At 41.8% G+C, this 26,164-nt stretch overlaps 1 protein-coding gene across 3 annotated transcripts in view; it reads left to right on the plus strand.

Annotated features, from left to right (window-relative positions):
* Positions 1-9,275: 9,275 nt before the first annotated feature.
* The window catches only part of LOC133621305 (snaclec 3-like), a 17,069-nt gene continuing 180 nt past the window's right edge, over positions 9,276-26,164 (plus strand). Inside the window, exons 1-8 of one of the 3 annotated variants that reach the window (XM_072915652.1) lie at positions 9,276-9,458; positions 17,465-17,547; positions 22,378-22,499; positions 22,567-22,621; positions 22,693-22,775; positions 22,857-23,000; positions 25,874-25,988; positions 26,062-26,164. The exon at positions 26,062-26,164 is cut by the window's right edge and continues 180 nt beyond it. In XM_072915652.1, coding sequence (XP_072771753.1) covers positions 22,407-22,499; positions 22,567-22,621; positions 22,693-22,775; positions 22,857-23,000; positions 25,874-25,988; positions 26,062-26,135 — 564 coding nt within the window. In that variant the 5' untranslated portion in view covers positions 9,276-9,458; positions 17,465-17,547; positions 22,378-22,406 and the 3' untranslated portion in view covers positions 26,136-26,164. Of the gene's footprint in view, positions 9,459-12,294; positions 12,432-17,464; positions 17,548-22,377; positions 22,500-22,566; positions 22,622-22,692; positions 22,776-22,856; positions 23,001-25,873; positions 25,989-26,061 lie in introns of those variants that run through there. The other 2 variants (XM_072915651.1, XM_072915653.1) reach the window with 2 other exon arrangements.

Raw genomic sequence — 26,164 nt, forward strand, 5'->3', positions numbered from 1 at the left:
AAGTTGCCATAGAAGCTGACGTCACATTCCATGCTACCTCCAATCAAAACAATTGTGGCTGTAGGCAACCTCACATGTGTCACTACTGTTTATAATACATTTTTTGTCAGAATGGTTTATACATTTCAGTCCTGGTTTATACATATTCCACATTGTGTCAAACTAGGGCTGGGCGATGTATGGATATACCGGATATATCGCGGGTTTGTCTCTGTGCGATATAGAAAATGACTATATGGTGATATCGAGTATACCTTCTCACGCACTTGCTTTTAGCTGCAGGCATTACACTACAGGCTCTTATCACTCTTTCTTGTCTCTCCTTCTCACAGAGACATAAAACAAGCGCACCTTCTAACGTACGTCACATACTAGAGATGCGCGGTTTGCGGGCACAACCGCGGATTATCCGCGGATCGGGCGGATGGAATTTAAAAAAATTTGATTTTATCCGCGGGTCGGGTCGGATCGGGTCGGGCGATTAGAGAGCAGGACGGTGGCCATGGAAGTCGGAACCCGCTAAGGAGTGTGTAACAACCCACCTGCCGAATCAACTAGCCCTGAAAATGGATGGCGCTGGAGCGTCGGGCCCATATACCCGGCCGTCGCCGGCAGCGAGACGCGCTTGGCGGTGCGCTCAGCGCGGCTCCCATATGATTGCGCACTGGTGTGCGTCTGGGTCGTGACAGCGTGGCACGCGAATGTCTGTGCTGCATTGGATCAGTCTCCTTTCTTTAACAGGCAAAAGCTTTATAACCTCACCATACCTGCCAACTTTTGAAATCAGAAAAACCTAGTAGCCAGGGTCCAGGGGCCGCAGGCCCCGGTAGGTCCAGGACAAAGTCCTGGTGGAGGGTTCAGGGCTTCGCCCCCCCGACGCAAAATGATTATTAGCATTCAGACAGGTTAAAATGTTGCTAAAACCATCACTTTTCTATCAGTCACAGTGACTTTTCAAAACAAAAATATGACAGCAAAAATCATATGGGTTGATTGACATGTTTATTCTGTAAGCTAACTTCAATAGTTTGAAATTATTTTGACAGTTAATGCCAGTTATCCTGTCAACCTTTCACAAGACTTCAATTTGTTAATTGAAAGTATAAGCAGTATAAACACTTTTTACAGTAAACAAATGGTAAAACAGTACTAAACAATTCCATTAAAAAAAAAATTGGTGTCATTATTAACTTTCTGTCCAAGCTTGTATAATCTACTGCCTTGTTCAATTGTAAAAAATATTCTGTGCCTAAAATTCACATTTCTATCACAATTATCATACTGTAAACATGGTAAGCTAACTTCATTAAAATTAATAGTCCTGTCAATAGCATGGAATTACAATTCAAATGTAGTTTTTTTGTAAGCCTTTCAAAAGAATTCAAAATATGAAAAATTAATGAAAATTAATTGAAGCCATCAGACACTTGAAAAGTGGCACATCACATCTCTAATGTAATCATTTGAACTTTTCAACAGAAATAGCGCTGCAAAAATATTAAGGACATACTTCTGTATTTTGGTAGTTATGCTGTCAACATTTAACAAGATTTCTTCAACTTGGACTTGAAAGCATAAATAGTATAAACGCTTTTAACAGTATGTCGTGCTGTGAAATACAGCCGACAGGATTGCGCACCAAACACGAAGCAAGGCCAAAGCGCATGCATGCTGCAGGAGAACAAAGGACTTCTTTCATTTAAGGTTTGTGATTAAACCATCAAACTCATTTGTTAAAAGGACTCTATAGTAATATAAAGCGAATTTTTCTGGACATTATCATGCAAGAAAAGTTTATTTTTGGGACCGCGATCACCGCGTAATGATTTTTAAAGGTTGCATTACAAACATTTAACTGTCCCATGTGATCAGCCAGTGCGATTGGAAGTCCATGCTCAACTATTGCCTCCGTAAATAAAACTTCGGCATTTATCACATCCAAAGAATCTGTTTGGGCGACGAAAAACGTTGAAAGTTTTCCACTTGTATCGCTAGCAACGGCATTAGACTTGTGTTTTTTTGTCCCAACGTGGTCTTTTACATCGCTAATTCCTCCGTGTCCGATCGAAAAATCTTGTCTGCACAAGGTGCAATTCGCGTAGTTTTCACCCTTTTTTTTTTTTTAATTAATGAAAAACCGTATTTTTTATCACTGCAACCGTAACCCAGAATAGGTTGATGAAAACCGTACGAATTACGGGAAAACCACTTAGTTGGCAGGTATGCCTCACTAATGCCTTGCATCGTCTATATTAGATATATAACAACGGGCGGGTGCGGGCGGATGGCGGGCGGGTGCAGTTCTGATCAAACGTTACATCGGGTGGATGGCGGATGGTTGACGACTTTCTGATGCGGTTGCGGATGAAATATTTGCCTATCCGCGCATCTCTATCACATACGTATACGCCCTCATTGAGCAGAGAGGTAGCAGCATGGCTAAAGTTAGCTGTGGTGCGAGTGGTAATACAAGAGAAAGAAGGTGCCAATCTGGTAACAAATGAAGGAAGAATTAATTCCCAAGAAAAACAGCAGGGGGTCCATCGTCTGGCGGTGGTTTGGCTTCAAGTGGGAATATGTGGAACAGACAACCGTAATATGTCAAGTGTGGGGCAAAAGCGTTGCTATAAAAAGTAGCATTACTGCTGTAACAAACAGTTCAGGATGTCCCAAGTTACCGGAGTGTGTTAGGTAAGGAGGAGGAGTTTTGTGCCTCCAGAGTTGTTGCCGTAGGGCTGTGACGTAGGGTGTGTGTGGTTGTGGAAGGGGGTGTGTGATGTTGACATTAAATAAGCGGTGGCTACCGAACCTGCTCTAATTGTTGGAATAATTGTTTGTAAGTTATCACAAAAGAAACGTGGTATTATGAATGCTGTCTTTGGAGGCCTGGCAAGAGGAGGAAGGCTCGTGAGGCGCCACTGTGATTTCAACACGGACAGATGGCAGGATATGCTCAACTCCCGGAGGAACTCTCTTTGAAGTGTTAAACGCACTCTCTTTGAAGTGGTTCCCAAACTCTCTTCCAACTATTTGGTCAACGCTATTTACGACCCGCTGCCCTCTTGAAGTTGCTGTGGACAGGAGACGGGAGGGGTTGTCCATTGTCCTCCAACACCTGCCCCAGCTGGATCCAGGAAGAGCCCAAGCCCGAGAAGTCCTCTTCTTGGACTTCAAGGCGACCGAAAACAATGACTGTTTTACATACTCCCAATTCCTGCTGTGACATATGTTGGTGCGTGAACATGGAACATCTGAATTAAAAGAGGAGACGAAGACCTTCTTCGTCAGAGCGTGCTAAGACACTGTAAGAGGTTACAGGTTGAAGCCGTCTCTCCTCAATTGAGTCCAAATTGAATTCTGTCTCTGTTTGATTCCTTGCCTTTTTGTCTTGTTTAATAGATGTCCTGTGTTTGAACGTGACACTAATGTCCCCGTTTATTATTTTATTAGATAAGTACACTGTCTAGTCCAGGGGTCGGCAACCCAAAATGTTGAAAGAGCCATATTGGACCAAAAATACAAAAACAAATCTGTCTGGAGCCGCAACAAATTATAAGCCATATTACATACAGATAGTGTGTCATGAGATATACATTGAATTAAGAGGACTTAAAGGAAACTAAATGAGCTCAAATATAGCTACAAATGAGGCATAATGATGCAATATGTACATATAGCTAGCTTAAATAGCATGTTAGCATCGATTAGCTTGCAGTGACCAAATATGCCCGATTAGCACTCCACACAAGTCAATAACATCAACGAAACTCACCTTTGTGCATTCACGCACAACGTTAAAAGTTTGGTGGACAAAATGAGACAGAAAAAGAAGTGGCATAAAACACGTCCTAGAAAGTTATACATGTAAACAAACTACGGTGAGTTCAAGGACCGCCAAAATTAGTAGGACAGAACAGCGCTCACCAAATACTCGAATCAGTGAGGCATGTTTAATATAAACAGTGTGCTTTATAACAATTAGGGAGGTTTGTGTCATGTTTGTCCTCCTACAGAAACCATATTAAAACAAAAAATATATTTTTCTCCCCTCATCTTTTTCCATTTTTCATACATTTTTGAAAAAGCTCCAGAGAGCCACTAGGGTGGCGCTAAAGAGCCGCATGCGGCTCTAGAGCTGCGGGTTGCCGACCCCTTGTCTAGGCGAACCCAGGACACTTGGCTACACTGCTAATATGCAGAGGTGGGTAGAGTAGCCAGAAATTGTACTCAAGTAAGAGTACTGTTACTTTAGAGATTTATTACTCAAGTAAAAGTAAGGAGTAGTCACCCAAATATTTACTTGAGTAAAAGTAAAAAGTATGTTGTAAAAAAACTACTCAAGTACTGAGTAACTGATGAGTAACATACACACACATATCATATATGTATATATATATATATATACACACACACACATATATACATATATATATATATATATATATATATATACACACACACACACATATTTATATATATATATATATATACATACATTGATATATACAGTATATAATTTATTTTTATTTTTTTTGCCGTTTTTGTTTACATGTTAATAGTGTTTTAATGAATATACATGCATGTTTAACACATATAGATTCCTTTCTTTAATGAAGACTAGAATATAAGTTGGTGTATTACCTGATTCTGATGACTTGCATTGATTGTAATCAGACAGTAGTGATGATAACGTCCACGTTTTCAAATGGAGGAGAAAAAAAGTTCCTCCTTTCTGTCTAATACCACATGAAAGTGGTTGGTTTTTGGCATCTTATATGTCCAGCTTCCATATTCGTTTTTATACACTTTACAAGAAATACATTGGCGGCAAACTCCGTAGCTTGCTAGCTTGTTTGCGCTGGCTTTCGGAGACTCTTATTTTGAAAGCGCAGGCGCGATGGAGCGGCACTTTTATTGTGAAGACAGGAACTGTGCAGTCAGTCTTTAGGCTTTTGACGGGATGTACGGTTGAAATAAAAAATGGTCTTTTTTCCTTCACAGTTTTGATTGATTGATTGGAACTTTTATTAGTAGATTGCACAGTACAGTACATATTCCGTACAATTGACCACTAAATGGTAACACCCCAATAAGTTTTTCAACTTGTTTAAGTCAGGTCATGTGACCCCTGGCTCTGTTTGATTGGTCCAACGTCACCAGTGACTGCATCTGATTGGTGGAACGGAGTGAACGTCACCAGTGACTGTATTTGTTGAAACGCAGGCACTATGAAGGTCTGTCTGACAGACCAAAACAAACAAAGCGTGCATTAACAGATCGATAAAAATTAGTAGCAAGTAGCGAGCTGAATGTAGATAAAAGTAGCGGAGTAAAAGTAGCGGAGTAAAAGTAGCGTTTCTTCTCTATAAATATACTCAAGTAAAAGTAAAAGTATGTTGCATGAAAACTACTCTTAGAAGTACAGTTTATCCCAAAAGTTACTCAAGTAGATGTAACGGAGTAAATGTAGCGCGTTACTACCCACCTCTGCTAATATGTAGCATCATTTGAAAAGTCACCTGCTAGACAAGTAAGAGGGCTTACTCCGCACGTCAACATCTCCGTTTGGTGCCACACGTCCACACCATCAAAACGCCGAGGCAAACATTTCCAGATCAACGCCGTATGAAAAAAATAGTAATTTTTTTAGTTTTGATTTCCTTCTCTGCATGAAAGTTTGAAAGTAGCATATATTAATGCAGTATGAAGAAGAATGTTTTCATGTAGACACAGAATCATCATACTGCTGTCATTATATGCATCAAGTTGCCAGGCTTGTCCCTGACAGTTTGACTGTGTTTTAGTTTTTCCTCTGCGTTTGTCTTAGTTTTCTGTCAGCGCTTTTTATTTTGTCTTCAATTCCTGATTGTCTCCCTGAGTGCTGCTTCCCCTCAACTGTGGCTGATTGGCACCTGGCTACACCTGGTGTCAATCAGCCAGCTGCTATTTAAACCTGCTTTCCCCTCCAGTCAGTGCTGGATTATTGTCGTTGTCATTACTACCTGTCTTAACACTTGTCGTTGTAGCTCTGTCTACTTTTGTTTCACTCTGCTCATGTCCTAGTTCCTTCGTGTCACAGTAAGTGTTTTTGTTTCTTGTCCAAAGTTAGCCTCTGTGCTATTTTAGTTCATAACCAAGTTTGTTCTCCGCCTTGTGCGCGCCTTTTGTTGTTACCCTTTTTTTTGTTGTTTTGCCTTAGTGTTTAATTAAATCATGTTTTCCCGCACAATGCCTTCCGCCTTCTCTGCATCTTGGGGTTCGTCACCAACAAACTCTGACACAAGTGTTCATTCAAGGCTAAGGCAAAATATCCACATATATATGGTGTATGGTGACATGGACTAAACATATCCACATATATATGGTGTATGGTGACATGGACTAAACATATCCACATATATATGGTGTATGGTGACATGGACTAAACATATCCACATATATATGGTGTATGGTGACATGGACTAAACATATCCACATATATATGGTGTATGGTGACATGGACTAAACATATCCACATACAGGTAAAAGCCAGTAAATTAGAATATTTTGAAAAACTTGATTTATTTCAGTAATTGCATTCAAAAGGTGTAACTTGTACATTATATTTATTCATTGCACACAGACTGATGCATTCAAATGTTTATTTCATTTAATTTTGATGATTTGAAGTGGCAACAAATGAAAATCCAAAATTCCGTGTGTCACAAAATTAGAATATTACTTAAGGCTAATACAAAAAAGGGATTTTTAGAAATGTTGGCCAACTGAAAAGTATGAAAATGAAAAATATGAGCATGTACAATACTCAATACTTGGTTGGAGCTCCTTTTGCCTCAATTACTGCGTTAATGCGGCGTGGCATGGAGTCGATGAGTTTCTGGCACTGCTCAGGTGTTATGAGAGCCCAGGTTGCTCTGATAGTGGCCTTCAACTCTTCTGCGTTTTTGGGTCTGGCATTCTGCATCTTCCTTTTCACAATACCCCACAGATTTTCTATGGGGCTAAGGTCAGGGGAGTTGGCGGGCCAATTTAGAACAGAAATACCATGGTCCGTAAACCAAGCACGGGTAGATTTTGCGCTGTGTGCAGGCGCCAAGTCCTGTTGGAACTTGAAATCTCCATCTCCATAGAGCAGGTCAGCAGCAGGAAGCATGAAGTGCTCTAAAACTTGCTGGTAGACGGCTGCGTTGACCCTGGATCTCAGGAAACAGAGTGGACCGACACCAGCAGATGACATGGCACCCCAAACCATCACCCAACCATGCAAATTTTGCATTTCCTTTGGAAATCGAGGTCCCAGAGTCTGGAGGAAGACAGGAGAGGCACAGGATCCACGTTGCCTGAAGTCTAGTGTAAAGTTTCCACCATCAGTGATGGTTTGGGGTGCCATGTCATCTGCTGGTGTCGGTCCACTCTGTTTCCTGAGATCCAGGGTCAACGCAGCCGTCTACCAGCAAGTTTTAGAGCACTTCATGCTTCCTGCTGCTGACCTGCTCTATGGAGATGGAGATTTCAAGTTCCAACAGGACTTGGCGCCTGCACACAGCGCAAAATCTACCCGTGCCTGGTTTACGGACCATGGTATTTCTGTTCTAAATTGGCCCGCCAACTCCCCTGACCTTAGCCCCATAGAAAATCTGTGGGGTATTGTGAAAAGGAAGATGCAGAATGCCAGACCCAAAAACGCAGAAGAGTTGAAGGCCACTATCAGAGCAACCTGGGCTCTCATAACACCTGAGCAGTGCCAGAAACTCATCGACTCCATGCCACGCCGCATTAACGCAGTAATTGAGGCAAAAGGAGCTCCAACCAAGTATTGAGTATTGTACATGCTCATATTTTTCATTTTCATACTTTTCAGTTGGCCAACATTTCTAAAAATCCCTTTTTTGTATTAGCCTTAAGTAATATTCTAATTTTGTGACACACGGAATTTTGGATTTTCATTTGTTGCCACTTCAAATCATCAAAATTAAATGAAATAAACATTTGAATGCATCAGTCTGTGTGCAATGAATAAATATAATGTACAAGTTACACCTTTTGAATGCAATTACTGAAATAAATCAAGTTTTTCAAAATATTCTAATTTACTGGCTTTTACCTGTATATGATGTATCATGACATGGACTAAACATATCCACATATATATGGTGTATGGTGACATGGACTAAACATATCCACATATATATGGTGTATCGTGATATTAAAAAAAGGCCATATCGCCCAGCCCTATGTCAAACTAGAATTGCTCTTTATAAAACATCTTTAGATAGATAGTACTTTATTAGGGTGTCTGGAACCGTTAGACTTTTCTTAGTAGATTGCACAGTACAGTACATATTCCGTTACAATTGACCACTAAATGGTAACACCCCAATAAGTTTTTCCACTTGTTTAAGTCGGGGTCCACGTTTATCAATTCATGGTAAACCTTGTTTAATTGGTTCCGGGCCTGACCGTGGTCAGTCCATTTTTAAAAGGGTGATTATGAATGGAATATTTTCATAGCTAAAAGATAAATAACCGGTTTTACAGCCTTCCAAATACCTGATGAGGGACACAAAGTAACATGGTCACCTTTACACTCCCTCTTGATGACTGGATCTGAAGCAGCCCCGTGGAAAGAAGAGATCCTTATCAACAGAGTTCTACTGGAAAGTCCTAAGCTCAGAGACCACCAGACATGAAGAAGTTGGCTGTGGAGCAAGTGGGGCTGGATCAGCCACACCCTCAGAAAACCAGCATCACACGCCAAGACCTGACCTGGAACCCAGGTGGAGGTGAGACACTGAGGCAGAGTTAAGGAAAATGGGAGTCGCTGGACTGAAATGAGCAGGACAGTCCAGAAGAGTCCATGGCGACTGGTCGTCGGCCGTCTCAGCCTCGCTTGGAGTTAAAACCAGAGATCTTCAACCTCATTGGTAACACACTTGAAATAATAATCTTCAAGTCATTCAAATCGGGCAGCACGGTGGTAGAGGGGTTAGTGTGTCTGCCTCACAATACAAAGGTCCTGGGTTTGATCCTGCGCTCAGGATCTTTCTGTGTGGAGTTTGCATGTTCTCCACGTGACTGTATGGGTTCCCTCCGGATTCCTCCCACCTCCAAAGACATGCACCTGGGGATAGGCCCCTCCCACCTCCAAAGACATGCACCTGGGAATAGGCCCCTCCCACCTCCAAAGACATGCACCTGGGGATAGGCCCCTCCCACCTCCAAAGACATGCACCTGGGGATAGGTTGATTGGCAACACTAAATGGTCCCTAGTATGTGAATGAGAGTGTGAATGTTGTCTGTCTATCTGTGTTGGCCCTGTGATGAGGTGGTGACTTGTCCAGGGTGTACCCCGCTGAGATAGGCTCCAGCACCCCCGTGACCCCGAACTGGACAAGCGGTAAAAATGGATGGATGGATCATTCGAATCAACATTTCACATCATTTCCAAGCAGTCATGGTAAGTCCACACATTTAAAAATGTCTTTGACTTTTATGTGTACACATTTGACTAAGATTATTGTCCTACATTTTTAAATTCTATTCTTTTTGTCTCATCTCCCAAGTGTTGAAATACTTCATTCTGTTTACCAAGGAGTTTTAGGGTTAGGCACTGAAAGGAAAAACTAAATCAATATTTTTAAGGGGGAAAAATAAATGACAAAATGAGTACTTTGGTATAATTAGGAGTTTTTGTGACTCAATCCGAAATACATTTCTGAATTTCTCTTGACTTTTTTTTTTTTTTTTGCCAAAATTGGAACGTCACATTTGAATGTTTCTTGAACTTTATGACTTCACGTAAAAAAGGTAAAATTGGGACTTCATTCTCACAAAATGAAAACATAATTCTTGTATTAAAATGATCCTAGTAAATTAGGAGATTGATTCTGACTTTTAGGAAGAGAACTCTTGCAAAGTTGTTTTTTATTGGTCTTCAATTGTTTTAATTTAATTCTGGCAAAAGTTAGATTTAATTGCTGTAATGTCTTTATTGTAAATGCAAATGTAACATTTTTCCTTACTTTATACTTTAAACTTAAGTTGGTTTTTTGTCTTGTAAAATGACAACTTTTATTCATGTCAAAATGTGACTTTTTCCCCCATATTTCACTTTTCAGTGCACCCGACTACTCCTTTGTCATGTTTCTATAATCTGAATTTTATAATTAATGTAAAAATGTGTTCAGGAAAAAAAAGTATTTCATACTTATAAAAGTAATACACAATTACTGTAATTGTGACTTTGGACATCAATTCTGACTTTTTGGGGTGGGAGAATTCTTGCAAATGATTCATTTTGTTTACTTTTTCATTTGTAAAAATGTGACTTAATTCTGGCAAAAATGACATTAAATTGCTGTAATGTATTTTTACTGTAAACGCTATATGTGTACAAATGAACCATTTTTTTCTTACTTATACTAGAATATTTCGACTTTACTTTCTTACATTTTTTCACCAAAACTGACTTTGTCTTGTAAACTTACAACTTTTATTCATGTCAAAATGTGACTTTTTCCCCTTCTTGAACTTTTCAGTGCACTCCAGAGGTGGGACCAAGTCATTGTTTTGCAAGTCACAAGTAAGTCTCAAGTCTTTGCCCTCAAGTCCGAGTCAAGTCCCGAGTCAAGACAGGCAAGCCCCGAGTCAAGTCCAAAGTCAAGACTGGAAAGTCTCAAGTCAAGTCCTAAGTCCTGCATTTTGAGTTTCGAGTCCTTTCAAGTCCTTTTAACCACAGACTAATATATTAACACAGATTGTGTATGCTTTTCAAACGCTGTATTTATTTATTAAAACAAGTGCATTTTAAATTGCAGGAAAGAAAATTGTGCTGACATTGCACTTTATAATAGCACTATTAACCAGTCATTTTAAACATTAACTCATTCCTTTACAGAACAAACACATTGAAAAATAAAGTGCAAATGTACTTATTTGTACAAAAGTGTTAACATTGAAAAAACATGACATATACGTGAACATAACAAAAAAGTTGTACTTTTTATATGTCAGGGCCCTATGCTGCATTGCATTTGCAAAAGACCAAATTAGCCAAGAGTCTGTCAGTCATTTGTGCACGATGGGGGCGTAGTATGATGCCACCATGGCTGAAAACTCGCTCCACTGGAGTACTGGAGGCAGGCACTGCCAAGACTCTCATGGCCACTTGGAACAGTGAAGGAAGAGTCTTCATGTTCAATGCCCAGAACAAAAGGGGGGAGAGAGGTTTTTTGGGTTGGTGCACTACTTGTAAGTGTATCTTGTGTTTTTTATGTTGATTTAATTTAAAAAAAAAAAAAAAAAATCTTGTGCGGCCCGATACCAATCGATCTACGGACCAGTACCGGGCCGCGGCCCGGTGGTTGGGGACCACTGAGGTAAACAACCAACAGTATGTCAGAAAGCTAGCTAAAACGGTACACATATTCATAATATAGTATACATTTTAACTGACCTTTATTTTACTATTTTTGTCTTTTTTTAGGTGGCTAAAATACGCGGTGCTGCTGACCGCCGTCTAACGTTACGTGTGATATATTGACTAACGTAACCCTGCTTAAAAAAAATCACTGAACAAAAAGTATGAATAAGGTAGTGAACTGCAACAGATTCCCATGTTTGCAATAACGTTATAACGTTAGCAGTGAGTTTACAGCCTCACTGATTTAACTACACAGCAAATAAAAGTCACGTTAATTAGCCAATAAACGTTATCTTACATTCAAAACTTACCGTTCTTTGTGCAACTTCAAATGCCGGACGAAGTTGGAAGTTGTTGCCTCTCCATCAGTCATTTTGGAACCGCATGTGTTGCATACTGCAAACCGTTTTGTGTTGACCACCTCGTAATTTTTATACCCAAACAAAATTATTTTAGGTATCATTTTTTGTTCACTGGCGTGTGGTTTGGACATGTCTTCTTCGTTGGTTGTCCTGCAATTTGATTGGATGAATGCTGTGTGATGAAAACAAAGTAGATCTAATTTGATTGGCTGTTGTACTGAGAGCACACCAGCTGACACACGCAACGCTGATAGACAAGTACACAATGAAAAATACGGAGCGCTCCCGAATAACTTTTTCATCTTTGGGTTTTGGGGAAAGTAGCAAGTCATGTCAAGTCATGTCAATTCAAAAGGCTCAAGTCCAAGTGAAGTCACAAGTCATTGATGTTAAAGTCTAAGTCGAGTTGCAAGTCTTTTTACATTTTGTCAAGTCGAGTCTAAAGTCATCAAATTCATGACTCGAGTCTGACTCGAGTCCAAGTCATGTGACTCGAGTCCACACCTCTGGTGCACTCGACTACTCCTTTGTCATGTTTCTATCATGTGAAGAAGTCCGAGAAGAGTTTTTCTAAAGAGGTGTGTAAGGAGATGAATATTGATACACATAGTTGGTATGCAGAGTAGTTTTCCATGTCCAATCCAAGGTGAGTTGATTGCCTTCTCATTGTTGCTTCTTTTGGACTTCAGCTCTTTCATTGCTCTTTTCTCTCTGCTCCTAAACTTCTTGGACAGCAGTGACAGTGGTGTTGTTGTTTTTTTTTTCATAAAATGAGTCATAAACTCAAAGTGTAAACATGTCAGAGAAAGGATATTGAGAGAGAGAAAACGATCAATGTAGGTTTAGTGTAAACACCGCCCTCTAGTGGTAGTTTGAGTGCTATTGACATGCACTGTATATATGGAGACACCTGATATTTATTTAGTATTTAGTGTAAACACCGCCCTCTAGTGGTAGTTTGAGTGCTATTAACATGCACTGTATATATGGAGACACCTGATATCTATTTAGTATTTAGTGTAAACACCGCCCTCTAGTGGTAGTTTGAGTGTTACTGACATACACTGTATAAATGGAGACACCTGATATTTATTTAGTATTTAGTGTAAACACCGCCCTCTAGTGGTAGTTTGTGAGTGTTACCGACATGCACTGTATATATGGAGACACCTGATATGTATTTAGTATTTAGTGTAAACATACTTCATACTACATAGTACATAATGCATAGTGCATGCTGCATAGTGCATAGTACATAGTTCATACTACATAGTACATACTTCATACTACATAGTACATAGTGCATACTACATACTACATACTAAATACTGCATCGTATATAGTACATACTACATAGTACATACTGCATACTACATACTGCATACTTCATACTACATAGTACATAGTGTATAATGCATACTGCATAGTACATAGTACATAGTTCATACTACATACTGCATACTACTTAGTACATAGTGCATACTTCATAGTACATACTAAATACTGCATAGTACATAGTACATACTAAATACTACATAATACATAGTGCATACTGCATTCTACATACTACATACTAAATACTGCATAGTACATAGTACATACTAAATAGTACATACTACATAGTACATGCTGCATACTACATACTGCATACTTCATACTACATAGTACATAGTGCATAATGCATACTGCATAGTACATAGTTCATACTACATACTGCATACTACATAGTACATAGTGCATACTTCATAGTACATACTAAATACTGCATAGTACATAGTACATACTAAATACTACATAATACATAGTGCATACTGCATTCTACATACTACATACTAAATACTGCATAGTACATAGTACATACTAAATAGTACATACTACATAGTACATACTGCATACTTCATACTACATAGTACATAGTGCATAATGCATACTGCATAATACATAGTACATAGTTCATAGTTCATACTACATACTGCATACTACATAGTACATACTTATTACTACATAGTACATAGTGCATACTGCATAGTACATAGTACATACTAAATACTACATAGTACATACTGCATTCTACATACTACATACTAAATACTGCATAGTACATAGTACATAGTTCATACTACCCTGTCCGGGTGGACTTCCTCTCCCACTGTTACATGCGTGTGTGCGTGAGCTCCATCAAGGCCTTATTAATGTTGCATTTATGTTGAATTCTCCTGATGAAAGTACTGATTACTGATTAGTGACTCGGTCCATATCCAGATGTCCGAAAGGTTTCACTGTAGACTTTTCTTGAGGATTGGTGACAACTAAATTGGTGGAAGATAAAAATGTGTTTTGTGTACACAAAGGACGTCACATTTGTGTGTCATGCCCCTCCTCAAATTGATGCCTGAGACAGCAGTGAGGAGGAAAGTTCTTCTCTTCGCGCTTTCCTTCATGTTTCTGTGGTGAACACAGGTGTGTGCCTGGAAGGGATTGGTGGAGAATGAGGAAGTGTTGTGAAGGAGATGGAGGTGTGCATACGAGGCAAAACCTGTTGGAATTGGGCCGGTTGTGAGCATAAGATTGGTCATAAAAGTTCAAAAGCGCGCCAGACTTTGTGTGACTTCTTCTGGACTCTACAGTACAATATATTACGTTAGGTTGTGTCGGAGGCAGATATTTACATATATCCGAATTTAAGTTGTACTTCTTTCATTTATTAGTCATATTTGAAAACAGCTCATATTTTCCATTTATTCTCTTGATGCTCTGTCAGCAAGTATACTGTGTGTGTTAACCTTGAGTTCTTTGGAATGTGTTTAGACTAGCATTTTGTTTTGGCTACAGAGATGGGACAAGAGAGAGTGTGGTGGGATCGGGAAGACAGACCATTTTGGGTGTGCGCGATAGAAGGTTCGAGGGTTAGACTGGTCTCAATCAAAATGTATATTGGAAAAGCTTTGAGAATATACAACAAAATACCTATTCTGTCTCTGGTGGTTTTTCAACTCAGCTTTAAGTGTCGGAAAGAACTTGGGAGCGAATTGTGACTTGAATTCCCTGGGAGGAAAAACTGGTCCAAAACGCAACAGTTGTTTTCACGTTAAAAAAAAGAAAGAAAAAAGACCCACACTTTTAAGGTGTGGTGGCTTTTATATTGCCATGGCAACGTTAATTAGATGTTGGCAAAACCCTGGCTTTGTATTACACACTCTGAGCTCATTGTCAAATGACTTTAATGTTATAATTGTGACTATAAATAGCAATAATTACAGCAATTAACACCACCAAAGACTTGCTTATTAGCCGCTGTCTGCTCTGTCATCCACAAGTTGCAGGCATTCTCCGTGTATGTTTAACATCTTAAACATACATTTATGTTCTGACACATTCGTCAACGGTTGAGAGCGATCTATAGCACTCATTTTTTTTTAAATTAGTTTTTAATAGATCAAATCATAACACTGATTTTGAAGGATTATCATGCAGCATCGCGTGGACATCGGGGGCGGTACCTCTGGATTGGCAGACCGGGGTGGTGGTTCCTCTCTTTAAGAAGGGGAACCGGAGGGTGTGCTCTAACTATCGTGGGATCACACTCCTCAGCCTTCCCGGTAAGGTCTATTCAGGTGTACTGGAGAGGAGGCTACGCCGGATAGTCGAACCTCGGATTCAGGAGGAACAGTGTGGTTTTCGTCCTGGTCGTGGAACTGTGGACCAGCTCTATACTCTCGGCAGGGTCCTTGAGGGTGCATGGGAGTTTGCCCAACCAGTCTAAATGTGTTTTGTGGACTTGGAGAAGGCATTCGACCGTTTCCCTCGGGAAGTCCTGTGGGGAGTGCTCGGAGAGTATGGGGTATCGGACTGTCTGATTGTGGCAGTCCGCTCCCTGTATGCTCAGTGCCAGAGCTTGGTCCGCATTGCCGGCAGTAAGTCGGACACGTTTCCAGTGAGGGTTGGACTCCGCCAAGGCTGCCCTTTGTCACCGATTCTGTTCATAACTTTTATGGACAGAATTTCTAGGCGCAGTCAAGGCGTTGAGGGGATCTGGTTTGGTGGCTGCAGGATTAGGTCTCTGCTTTCTGCAGATGATGTGGTCCTGATGGCTTCATCTGGCCAGGATCTTCAGCTCTCACTGGATCGGTTCGCAGCCGAGTGTGAAGCGACTGGGATGAGAATCAGCACCTCCAAGTCCGAGTCCATGGTTCTCGCCCGGAAAAGGGTGGAGTGCCATCTCCGGGTTGGGGAGGAGATCTTGCCCCAAGTGGAGGAGTTCAAGTACCTCGGAGTCTTGTTCACGAGTGAGGGAAGAGTGGATCGTGAGATCGACAGGCGGATCGGTGCGGCGTCTTCAGTAATGCGGACACTGTATCGATCCGTTGTGGTGAAGAAGGAGCTGAGCCGGAAGGCAAAGCTCTCAATTTACCGGTCGATCTACGTTCCCATCCTCACATATGGTCATGAGCTTTGGGTTATGACCGAAAGGACAAGATCACGGGTACAAGCGGCCGAAATGAGTTTCCTCCGCCGGGTGGCGGGGCTCTCCCTTAGAGATAGGGTGAGAAGCTCTGCCATCCGGGGGGAGCTCAAAGTAAAGCCGCTGCTCCTCCACATGGAGAGGAGCCAGATGAGGTGGTTCGGGCATCTGGTCAGGATGCCACCCGAACGCCTCCCTAGGGAGGTGTTTAGGGCACGTCCGACCGGTAGGAGGCCGCGGGGAAGACCCAGGACACGTTGGGAAGACTATGTCTCCCGGCTGGCCTGGGAACGCCTCGGGGTCCCACAGGAAGAGCTGGACGAAGTGGCTGGGAAGAGGGAAGTCTGGGCTTCCCTGCTTAGGCTGCTGCCCCCGCGACCCGACCTCGGATAAGCGGAAGAAGATGGATGGATGACAGTTGTTTCCAAAAACTCACACAATCCCTCCTTAGTCGAAAAACGGACACATTTAAAAAGGTGTTAAGTCATACATTTATTTATTTATTTATTTTTTACGACTTTTTCATGTCATATATGTGTAATGGCTTTTTAAATGTATGGCCTTTTTGTAATAAAAAAAAGAGAAAAACACAAAATATGTAATTTCCCAAAAAATATTGCAAAGTAGAATAATTTAGATGAGGTAATTACAGTCTTTAACAGCTCAATAATTCATCAAACTGATTTGATTGCACTATTATTGTTTGAAAAATAACATTTTCTTTTTCATTGCTTTGAATTTTCCAACATTAAATTTGATTCTTTATACTCTATATGTAAAAAAAAAAAATTTAAAAAAAAGAAGCTATTTTTATCATGGAAAAAACACAAAATATGCTATGTTTTCCAAAGAATTGTTGCAAAGAGGGAAGTTTAAGATTAGGGCACCCTGGAATAGGTAATAATTCATGATGCATTTTATCAAATAGAAGTCAAAGTGTTAATAAGCAAATTATTTTCTCTTATTTGGAGTAACTTAGCAAAAAGTGCCACGATGGCATTTTAAAGAAAACCTTGTTCAAAACGTTGTGGCCAAATGTCAGCCCTCTCACCTTTTTAAATTCAACTGATTTGTCAAAAAAGTCAAAAATGATGTTTTGTGGTCAAAGCAGACTCAAAGATGAATTATGTAAACGAGGCCTTGTTTTTCTCCCACGCTCGCTCACAATTGGCACACCTGTGCTTGCCACCTGTGCTGTGACCTGAATGTCATCAAAGCATTGTGCCGTGCGAGCCCTTCACTAACAGGTGTGCCATTAACTATGCCAACCAGGCCCATCACATGTCAGCAATCAGCTCAGGTGTGTCCTCTCCACTTTACAATTGTTTTGCTTTCTCTGGAACATGAGCCTTCTCTCATAGCTGTACATTTCCATCTCACCTGACCAGGTGCTACTCTTTTACTTCCTGCATGGCAGGTCACTTTTCACAGCTTCACCAGGACCAAACTCAACTTTTAGTCCTTGGCCCTGAGAGGGAAACATGTTTTATTATGCAAAAGTAACTTTTTTTAGCGACCCGTACTTGTTTTTGTGTATTTGGAATCTGCAGAAGTCCCGAAAATGTGAAATCAAACCATGGAGGCATTGCAGAAATACACTTCTTATAAAACAATCTTGCATTACAACATACTTCTTCCTATATAGCTATTTGGAATTGGCTCATTTTGTGACATTTTGAATATGTGTGTGTGTGTGTGTGTGTGTGTGTGTGTGTGTGTGTGTGTGTGTGTGTGTGTGTATATATATGTGTGTGTGTATATGTATGTTTGCATGTGTGTGTTTATATATGTGTGAGTGTGTATATGTGTGCGTGTGTGTATATGTATGTATGCATGTGAGTGTGTGTGTGTATATCTATGTGTGCATGTGTGTGTGTCTATATGTATGCATTGATTGATTGATTGATTGATTGATTGAGACTTTTATTAGTAGGTTGCACAGTACAGTACATATTCCCTACAATTGACCACTAAATGGTAACACCCCAATAAGTTAATACACGTGTTTAAGTCGGGGTCCACGTTAATCAATTCATGTGTGTGTGTGCATATGTGTGTGTGTATATGCACACAGTAGAACCCTGCCATAACACTACACACACCACACAGTAGAACCCTGCCATAACACTACACACACCACATAGTATAACCCTGCCATAACACTACACACACCACACAGTAGACCCCTGCCATAACACACCACACAGTAGAACCCTGCCATAACACACCACACAGTAGAACCCTGCCATAACACTACACACACCACACAGTAGAACCCTGCCATAACACTACACACACCACATAGTAGAACCCTGCCATAACACACCACACAGTAGAACCCTGTCATAACACACCACACAGTAGAACCCTGCCATAACACTACACACACCACACAGTAGAACCCTGCCATAACACTACACACAACACACAGTAGAACCCTGCCATAACACTACACACACCACACAGTAGAACCCTGCCATAACACTACACACAGTAGAACCCAGCCATAACACTACACACACCACACAGTAGAACCCTGCCATTACACTACACACACCACACAGTAAAACCCTGCCATTACACTACACACACCACACAGTAGAATCCTGCCATAACACACCACACAGTAGAACCCTGACATAACACAGCACACAGTAGAACCCTGACATAACACACCACAAAGTAGAACCCTGCCATAACACACCACACAGTAGAACCCTGCCATAACACACCACACAGTAGAACCCTGCCATAACACTACACACACCACACAGTAGAACCCTGCCATAACACTACACACACCACACAGTAGAACCCTGCCATAACACTACACACACCACATAGTAGAACCCTGCCATAACACGCCACGCAGTAGAACCCTGCCATAAAACACCACACAGTAGAACCCTGCCATAACACACCACACAGTAGAACCCTGCCATAACACACCACACAGTAGAACCCTGCCATAACACACCACACAGTAGAACCCTGCCATAACACACCATGCAGTAGAACCCTGCCATAACACACCACACAGTAGAACCCTGCCATAACACTACACACAACACACAGTAGAACCCTGCCATAACACACCACACAGTAGAACCCTGACATAACACTACACACAGCACACAGTAGAACCCTGACATAACACTACACACAGCACACAGTAGAACCCTGCCATAACACACCACACAGTAGAACCCTGACATAACACAGCACACAGTAGAACCCTGCCATAGCACACCACACAGTAGAACCCTGCCATAACACACCACACAGTAGAAACCTGACATAACACACCACACAGTAGAACCCTGTCATAACACACCACACAGTAGAACCCTGCCATAACACTACACACACCACACAGTAGAACCCTGCCATAACACTACACACAACACACAGTAGAACCCTGCCATAACACTACACACACCACACAGTAGAACCCTGCCATAACACACCACACAGTAGAACCCTGCCATAACACTACACACACCACACAGTAGAACCCTGCCATAACACTACACACACCACACAGTAGAACCCTGCCATAACACTACACACACCACACAGTAGAACCCTGCCATAACACTACACACAGCACACAGTAGAACCCTGCCATAACACACCACACAGTAGAACCCTGCCATAACACACCACACAGTAGAACCCTGCCATAAAACACCCCACAGTAGAACCCTGCCATAACACTACACACACCACACAGTAGAACCCTGCCATAGCACTACACACACCACACAGCAGAACCCTGCCATAACACACCACACAGTAGAACCCTGCCATAACACACCACACAGTAGAACCCTGCCATAACACACCACACAGTAGAACCCTGCCATAACACTACACACACCACACAGTAGAACCCTGCCATAACACACCACACAGTAGAACCCTGCAATAACACTACACACACCACACAGTAGAACCCTGCCATAACACACCACACAGTAGAACCCTGCCATAACACACCACACAGTAGAACCCTGCCATAACACTACACACAGTAGAACCCAGCCATAACACTACACACACCACACAGTAGAACCCTGCCATTACACTACACACACCACACAGTAAAACCCTGCCATTACACTACACACACCACACAGTAGAATCCTGCCATAACACACCACACAGTAGAACCCTGACATAACACAGCACACAGTAGAACCCTGACATAACACACCACAAAGTAGAACCCTGCCATAACACACCACACAGTAGAACCCTGCCATAACACACCACACAGTAGAACCCTGCCATAACACTACACACACCACACAGTAGAACCCTGCCATAACACTACACACACCACACAGTAGAACCCTGCCATAACACTACACACACCACATAGTAGAACCCTGCCATAACACACCACGCAGTAGAACCCTGCCATAAAACACCACACAGTAGAACCCTGCCATAACACACCACACAGTAGAACCCTGCCATAACACACCACACAGTAGAACCCTGCCATAACACACCACACAGTAGAACCCTGCCATAACACACCATGCAGTAGAACCCTGCCATAACACACCACACAGTAGAACCCTGCCATAACACTACACACAACACACAGTAGAACCCTGCCATAACACACCACACAGTAGAACCCTGACATAACACTACACACAGCACACAGTAGAACCCTGACATAACACTACACACAGCACACAGTAGAACCCTGCCATAACACACCACACAGTAGAACCCTGACATAACACACCACACAGTAAAACCCTGCCATAGCACACCACACAGTAGAACCCTGCCATAACACACCACACAGTAGAAACCTGACATAACACACCACACAGTAGAACCCTGTCATAACACACCACACAGTAGAACCCTGCCATAACACTACACACACCACACAGTAGAACCCTGCCATAACACTACACACAACACACAGTAGAACCCTGCCATAACACTACACACACCACACAGTAGAACCCTGCCATAACACACCACACAGTAGAACCCTGCCATAACACTACACACACCACACAGTAGAACCCTGCCATAACACTACACACACCACACAGTAGAACCCTGCCATAACACTACACACACCACACAGTAGAACCCTGCCATAACACTACACACAACACACAGTAGAACCCTGCCATAACACACCACACAGTAGAAACCTGCCATAACACTACACACAACACACAGTAGAACCCTCCCATAACACACCACACAGTAGAACCCTGCCATAACACACCACACAGTAGAACCCTGCCATGACACTACACACAGCACACAGTAGAACCCTGCCATAACACTACACACACCACACAGTAGAACCCTGCCATAACACTACACACACCACACAGTAGAACCCTGCCATAACACTACACACACCACACAGTAGAACCCTGCCATAACACTACACACACCACACAGTAGAACCATGCCATAACACTACACACACCACACAGTAGAACCCTGCCATAACACTACACACAACACACAGTAGAACCCTGCCATAACACACCACACAGTAGAAACCTGCCATAACACTACACACAACACACAGTAGAACCCTCCCATAACACACCACACAGTAGAACCCTGCCATAACACACCACACAGTAGAACCCTGCCATGACACTACACACAGCACACAGTAGAACCCTGCCATAACACTACACACACCACACAGTAGAACCCTGCCATAACACTACACACAACACACAGTAGAACCCTGCCATGACACTACACACAGCACACAGTAGAACCCTGCCATAACACTACACACAACACACAGTAGAACCCTGCCATAACACTACACACAGTAGAACCCTGCCATAACACTACACACACCACACAGTAGAAAGTTCTTCCAAAAAAGTCATGCAGTTGCTTTTTTTGGGAAATAACCATAGTTCATGACTTATTATTTTCCCAAAGTGCCTCTCAACCTTACCAAACCTGTATTTACACAGCTAAATCATTTCTTTAAAAACAATTTGAAGGGTATGTGCCACACCTCACCCCAAGTCTTCAGGGGAACATTTTGGACTGCCAGTGTTTTTAATTTTAATTGCATTAATTTGACTAATTGAATGTAATTGGCTCATTAAAGCTGACTGAGCGTTTGTTCTGGAGTGGATAATGGTCAGAGGTAGAACATTCCAGGGCGAGGTAACGCTGCGTATAAAAGGATGCTGGCTGCCGTCCTCAGCATCAAACCTCCTCACTGCAAAGGTAAGACCACACAACTTGACTCACTTTGACATTTTCACTCCAACAGTGTTTGTCTCTCCTTGCACAGATGGCTTTTTCTCTTGGCGTCTTCTTCCTCCTGTGTGGCATCAGTGGAGTGTTTGGTTGGTAGCTCTTCCACTTCTTCCACATACTTCCTCTTACTTTTCCACTTCAAATAAGAAATGTGTTGCAGGTAACTGTCCTTCTGATTGGAAGGAGTATGAGAGTAGATGTTACATGTACGAAGTCAATCCCAATAACTTTGACGCTGCAGAGGTAGGGCAGGATTTCAGGCCGTAAACCGTGCCAATAAGAGGATTCATTTGAGTGACCCTCTTTTCTACTTTGTCTCATCAGCAATTCTGCAGCAGTGCACTGACTGGAGCCCATCTGGTGTCTATCAGCAGTGAAGAGGAACAGCGGTCTGTTGCTGACTTGATCTTTGAAAAGGCTGGTGTCAAAACCACACACACCTGGATAGGACTCCGTGAGTCCGTGCCGGTAGGTACAGGAGCCAAGTCAACTGAAGGGGAAGGGTGGGTGGAGGTCAAGCTGCTGTGTGGTGACTCTGAGACATACTTGCCAACCCTCCCGAATTTTCCGGGAGACTCCCGAAATTCAGCGCCTCTCCTGAAAACCTCCCGGGACAAATATTCTCCCGAAAATCTCCCGATTTTCAGCCGGAGCTGGAGGCCACGCCCCCTCCAGCTCCATGCGGACCTGAGTGAGGACAGCCTTTTTTCACGTCCGCTTTCCCACGATATAAACAGCGTGCCTGCCCAAACACGTTATTCCATACGAGGCGTCCGGCATACTGCCGCTGAGCAGGGTGACAAGAACTAAATCATCCAGACTAGAGATAAATTGTATTATTATGTTTATCTTACCTAAAAATAAATGCATTTATTAATTTAAAAAAATAAACTAAATACATTTTTACTATATTTTGCTAAAAACATCAAAATTAATTGTATTTTTATTTGTATTTTTTCTGACTCCTTATTACATCCAGCCATAGAATTATACAATAAAATAAACATGTTTGAAATAATTAATTTTAAATTATGATAATAATTCATTTAAAATTACCATATTTAATTATTAAAATAATTGCTTGTTTATCAACAACTTTAGCATTTTATTCATTACATTTTGAAGCTCTCAGAAGCCAAGTTATGTTATATTCCTTAAGATTTATTTATGCAAGTTTGAAGTATCAATTATCTAAACACAGTTTTGTTTGCATATTTTCAGAATGTACAGTATATATATATATATATATATATATATATATATACAGGTAAAAGCCAGTAAATTAGAATATTTTGAAAAACTTGATTTATTTCAGTAATTGCATTCAAAAGGTGTAACTTGTACATTATATTTATTCATTGCACACAGACTGATGCATTCAAATGTTTATTTTATTTAATTTTGATGATTTGAAGTGGCAACAAATGAAAATCCAAAATTCCATGTGTCACAAAATTAGAATATTACTTAAGGCTAATACAAAAAAGGGATTTTTAGAAATGTTGGCCAACTGAAAAGTATGAAAATGAAAAATATGAGCATGTACAATACTCAATACTTGGTTGGAGCTCCTTTTGCCTCAATTACTGCGTTAATGCGGCGTGGCATGGAGTCGATGAGTTTCTGGCACTGCTCAGGTGTTATGAGAGCCCAGGTTGCTCTGATAGTGGCCTTCAACTCTTCTGCGTTTTTGGGTCTGGCATTCTGCATCTTCCTTTTCACAATACCCCACAGATTTTCTATGGGGCTAAGGTCAGGGGAGTTGGCGGGCCAATTTAGAACAGAAATACCATGGTCCGTAAACCAGGCACGGGTAGATTTTGCGCTGTGTGCAGGCGCCAAGTCCTGTTGGAACTTGAAATCTCCATCTCCATAGAGCAGGTCAGCAGCAGGAAGCATGAAGTGCTCTAAAACTTGCTGGTAGACGGCTGCGTTGACCCTGGATCTCAGGAAACAGAGTGGACCGACACCAGCAGATGACATGGCACCCCAAACCATCACCCAACCATGCAAATTTTGCATTTCCTTTGGAAATCGAGGTCCCAGAGTCTGGAGGAAGACAGGAGAGGCACAGGATCCACGTTGCCTGAAGTCTAGTGTAAAGTTTCCACCATCAGTGATGGTTTGGGGTGCCATGTCATCTGCTGGTGTCGGTCCACTCTGTTTCCTGAGATCCAGGGTCAACGCAGCCGTCTACCAGCAAGTTTTAGAGCACTTCATGCTTCCTGCTGCTGACCTGCTCTATGGAGATGGAGATTTCAAGTTCCAACAGGACTTGGCGCCTGCACACAGCGCAAAATCTACCCGTGCCTGGTTTACGGACCATGGTATTTCTGTTCTAAATTGGCCCGCCAACTCCCCTGACCTTAGCCCCATAGAAAATCTGTGGGGTATTGTGAAAAGGAAGATGCAGAATGCCAGACCCAAAAACGCAGAAGAGTTGAAGGCCACTATTAGAGCAACCTGGGCTCTCATAACACCTGAGCAGTGCCAGAAACTCATCGACTCCATGCCACGCCGCATTAACGCAGTAATTGAGGCAAAAGGAGCTCCAACCAAGTATTGAGTATTGTACATGCTCATATTTTTCATTTTCATACTTTTCAGTTGGCCAACATTTCTAAAAATCGCTTTTTTGTATTAGCCTTAAGTAATATTCTAATTTTGTGACACACGGAATTTTGGATTTTCATTTGTTGCCACTTCAAATCATCAAAATTAAATGAAATAAACATTTGAATGCATCAGTCTGTGTGCAATGAATAAATATAATGTACAAGTTACACCTTTTGAATGCAATTACTGAAATAAATCAAGTTTTTCAAAATATTCTAATTTACTGGCTTTTACCTGTATATATGAAATACTTGACTTGGTGAATTCTAGCTGTAAATATACACCTCCCCTCTTAACCACGCCCCCCACCTCCCGAAATCGGAGGTCTCAAGGTTGGCAAGTATGCTCTGAGATCACCTGTGGCTATCTGCTCGCTGGCTTTGCTGCGTTGACCAACACTTTGGGCTTCGAGCTGCCCTGCTAGGTCTGGTCTGCTGGGTTGGCCTTGCCTCGTCCCTTCATTGGCCTTCACATCTTTGGCAGGCTGTCAATTGGGTTGTGGGCGTGTCTGCCTTAAAGGTGTGTGCATTCTTGAGGCCTAAGGCTGCATCTGTTAGTCCAGGGTGCGCAAAGTAGGGACCACTGTCCACAACCCCCCCCCTGGTCCCCAGCAATGATGTTTTAGCACTGCATCACTACTGCCAACACAACTCTTAAGGGTGCAGATACCAAGTAAGGCAGTGTCTTTTTGAAAAGTGACTCAATGAAATGTGTTTGTCTTCCAGGGCGGTTCCTTTGCTTGGACTGATGGTGCCACAAACCTTGTCTATGCAAAGTTTGCTGACAGACAGCCTAGCGGCCCAAGAGGAACAGAAGACTGCGCGTACATTGAGGGAACTAGTATGAAGAACACAATCTTGTACACTGCATCTGATTAGTGGAAGATTTCACAAGTTGTTTTGTTTTCTCACAGATGAAGAGTGGTACGACAACGACTGCAAAGTCATGAACCCCTTTGTTTGCGAGGGTCCGAAGCCCCAGCCTTAGTTTTGCATGAGCAAACTATGACACTGCAT

Source organism: Nerophis lumbriciformis, linkage group LG21 (genome assembly GCF_033978685.3).
Source record: "Nerophis lumbriciformis linkage group LG21, RoL_Nlum_v2.1, whole genome shotgun sequence".
Taxonomy (NCBI): Eukaryota; Metazoa; Chordata; class Actinopteri; order Syngnathiformes; family Syngnathidae; genus Nerophis; species Nerophis lumbriciformis.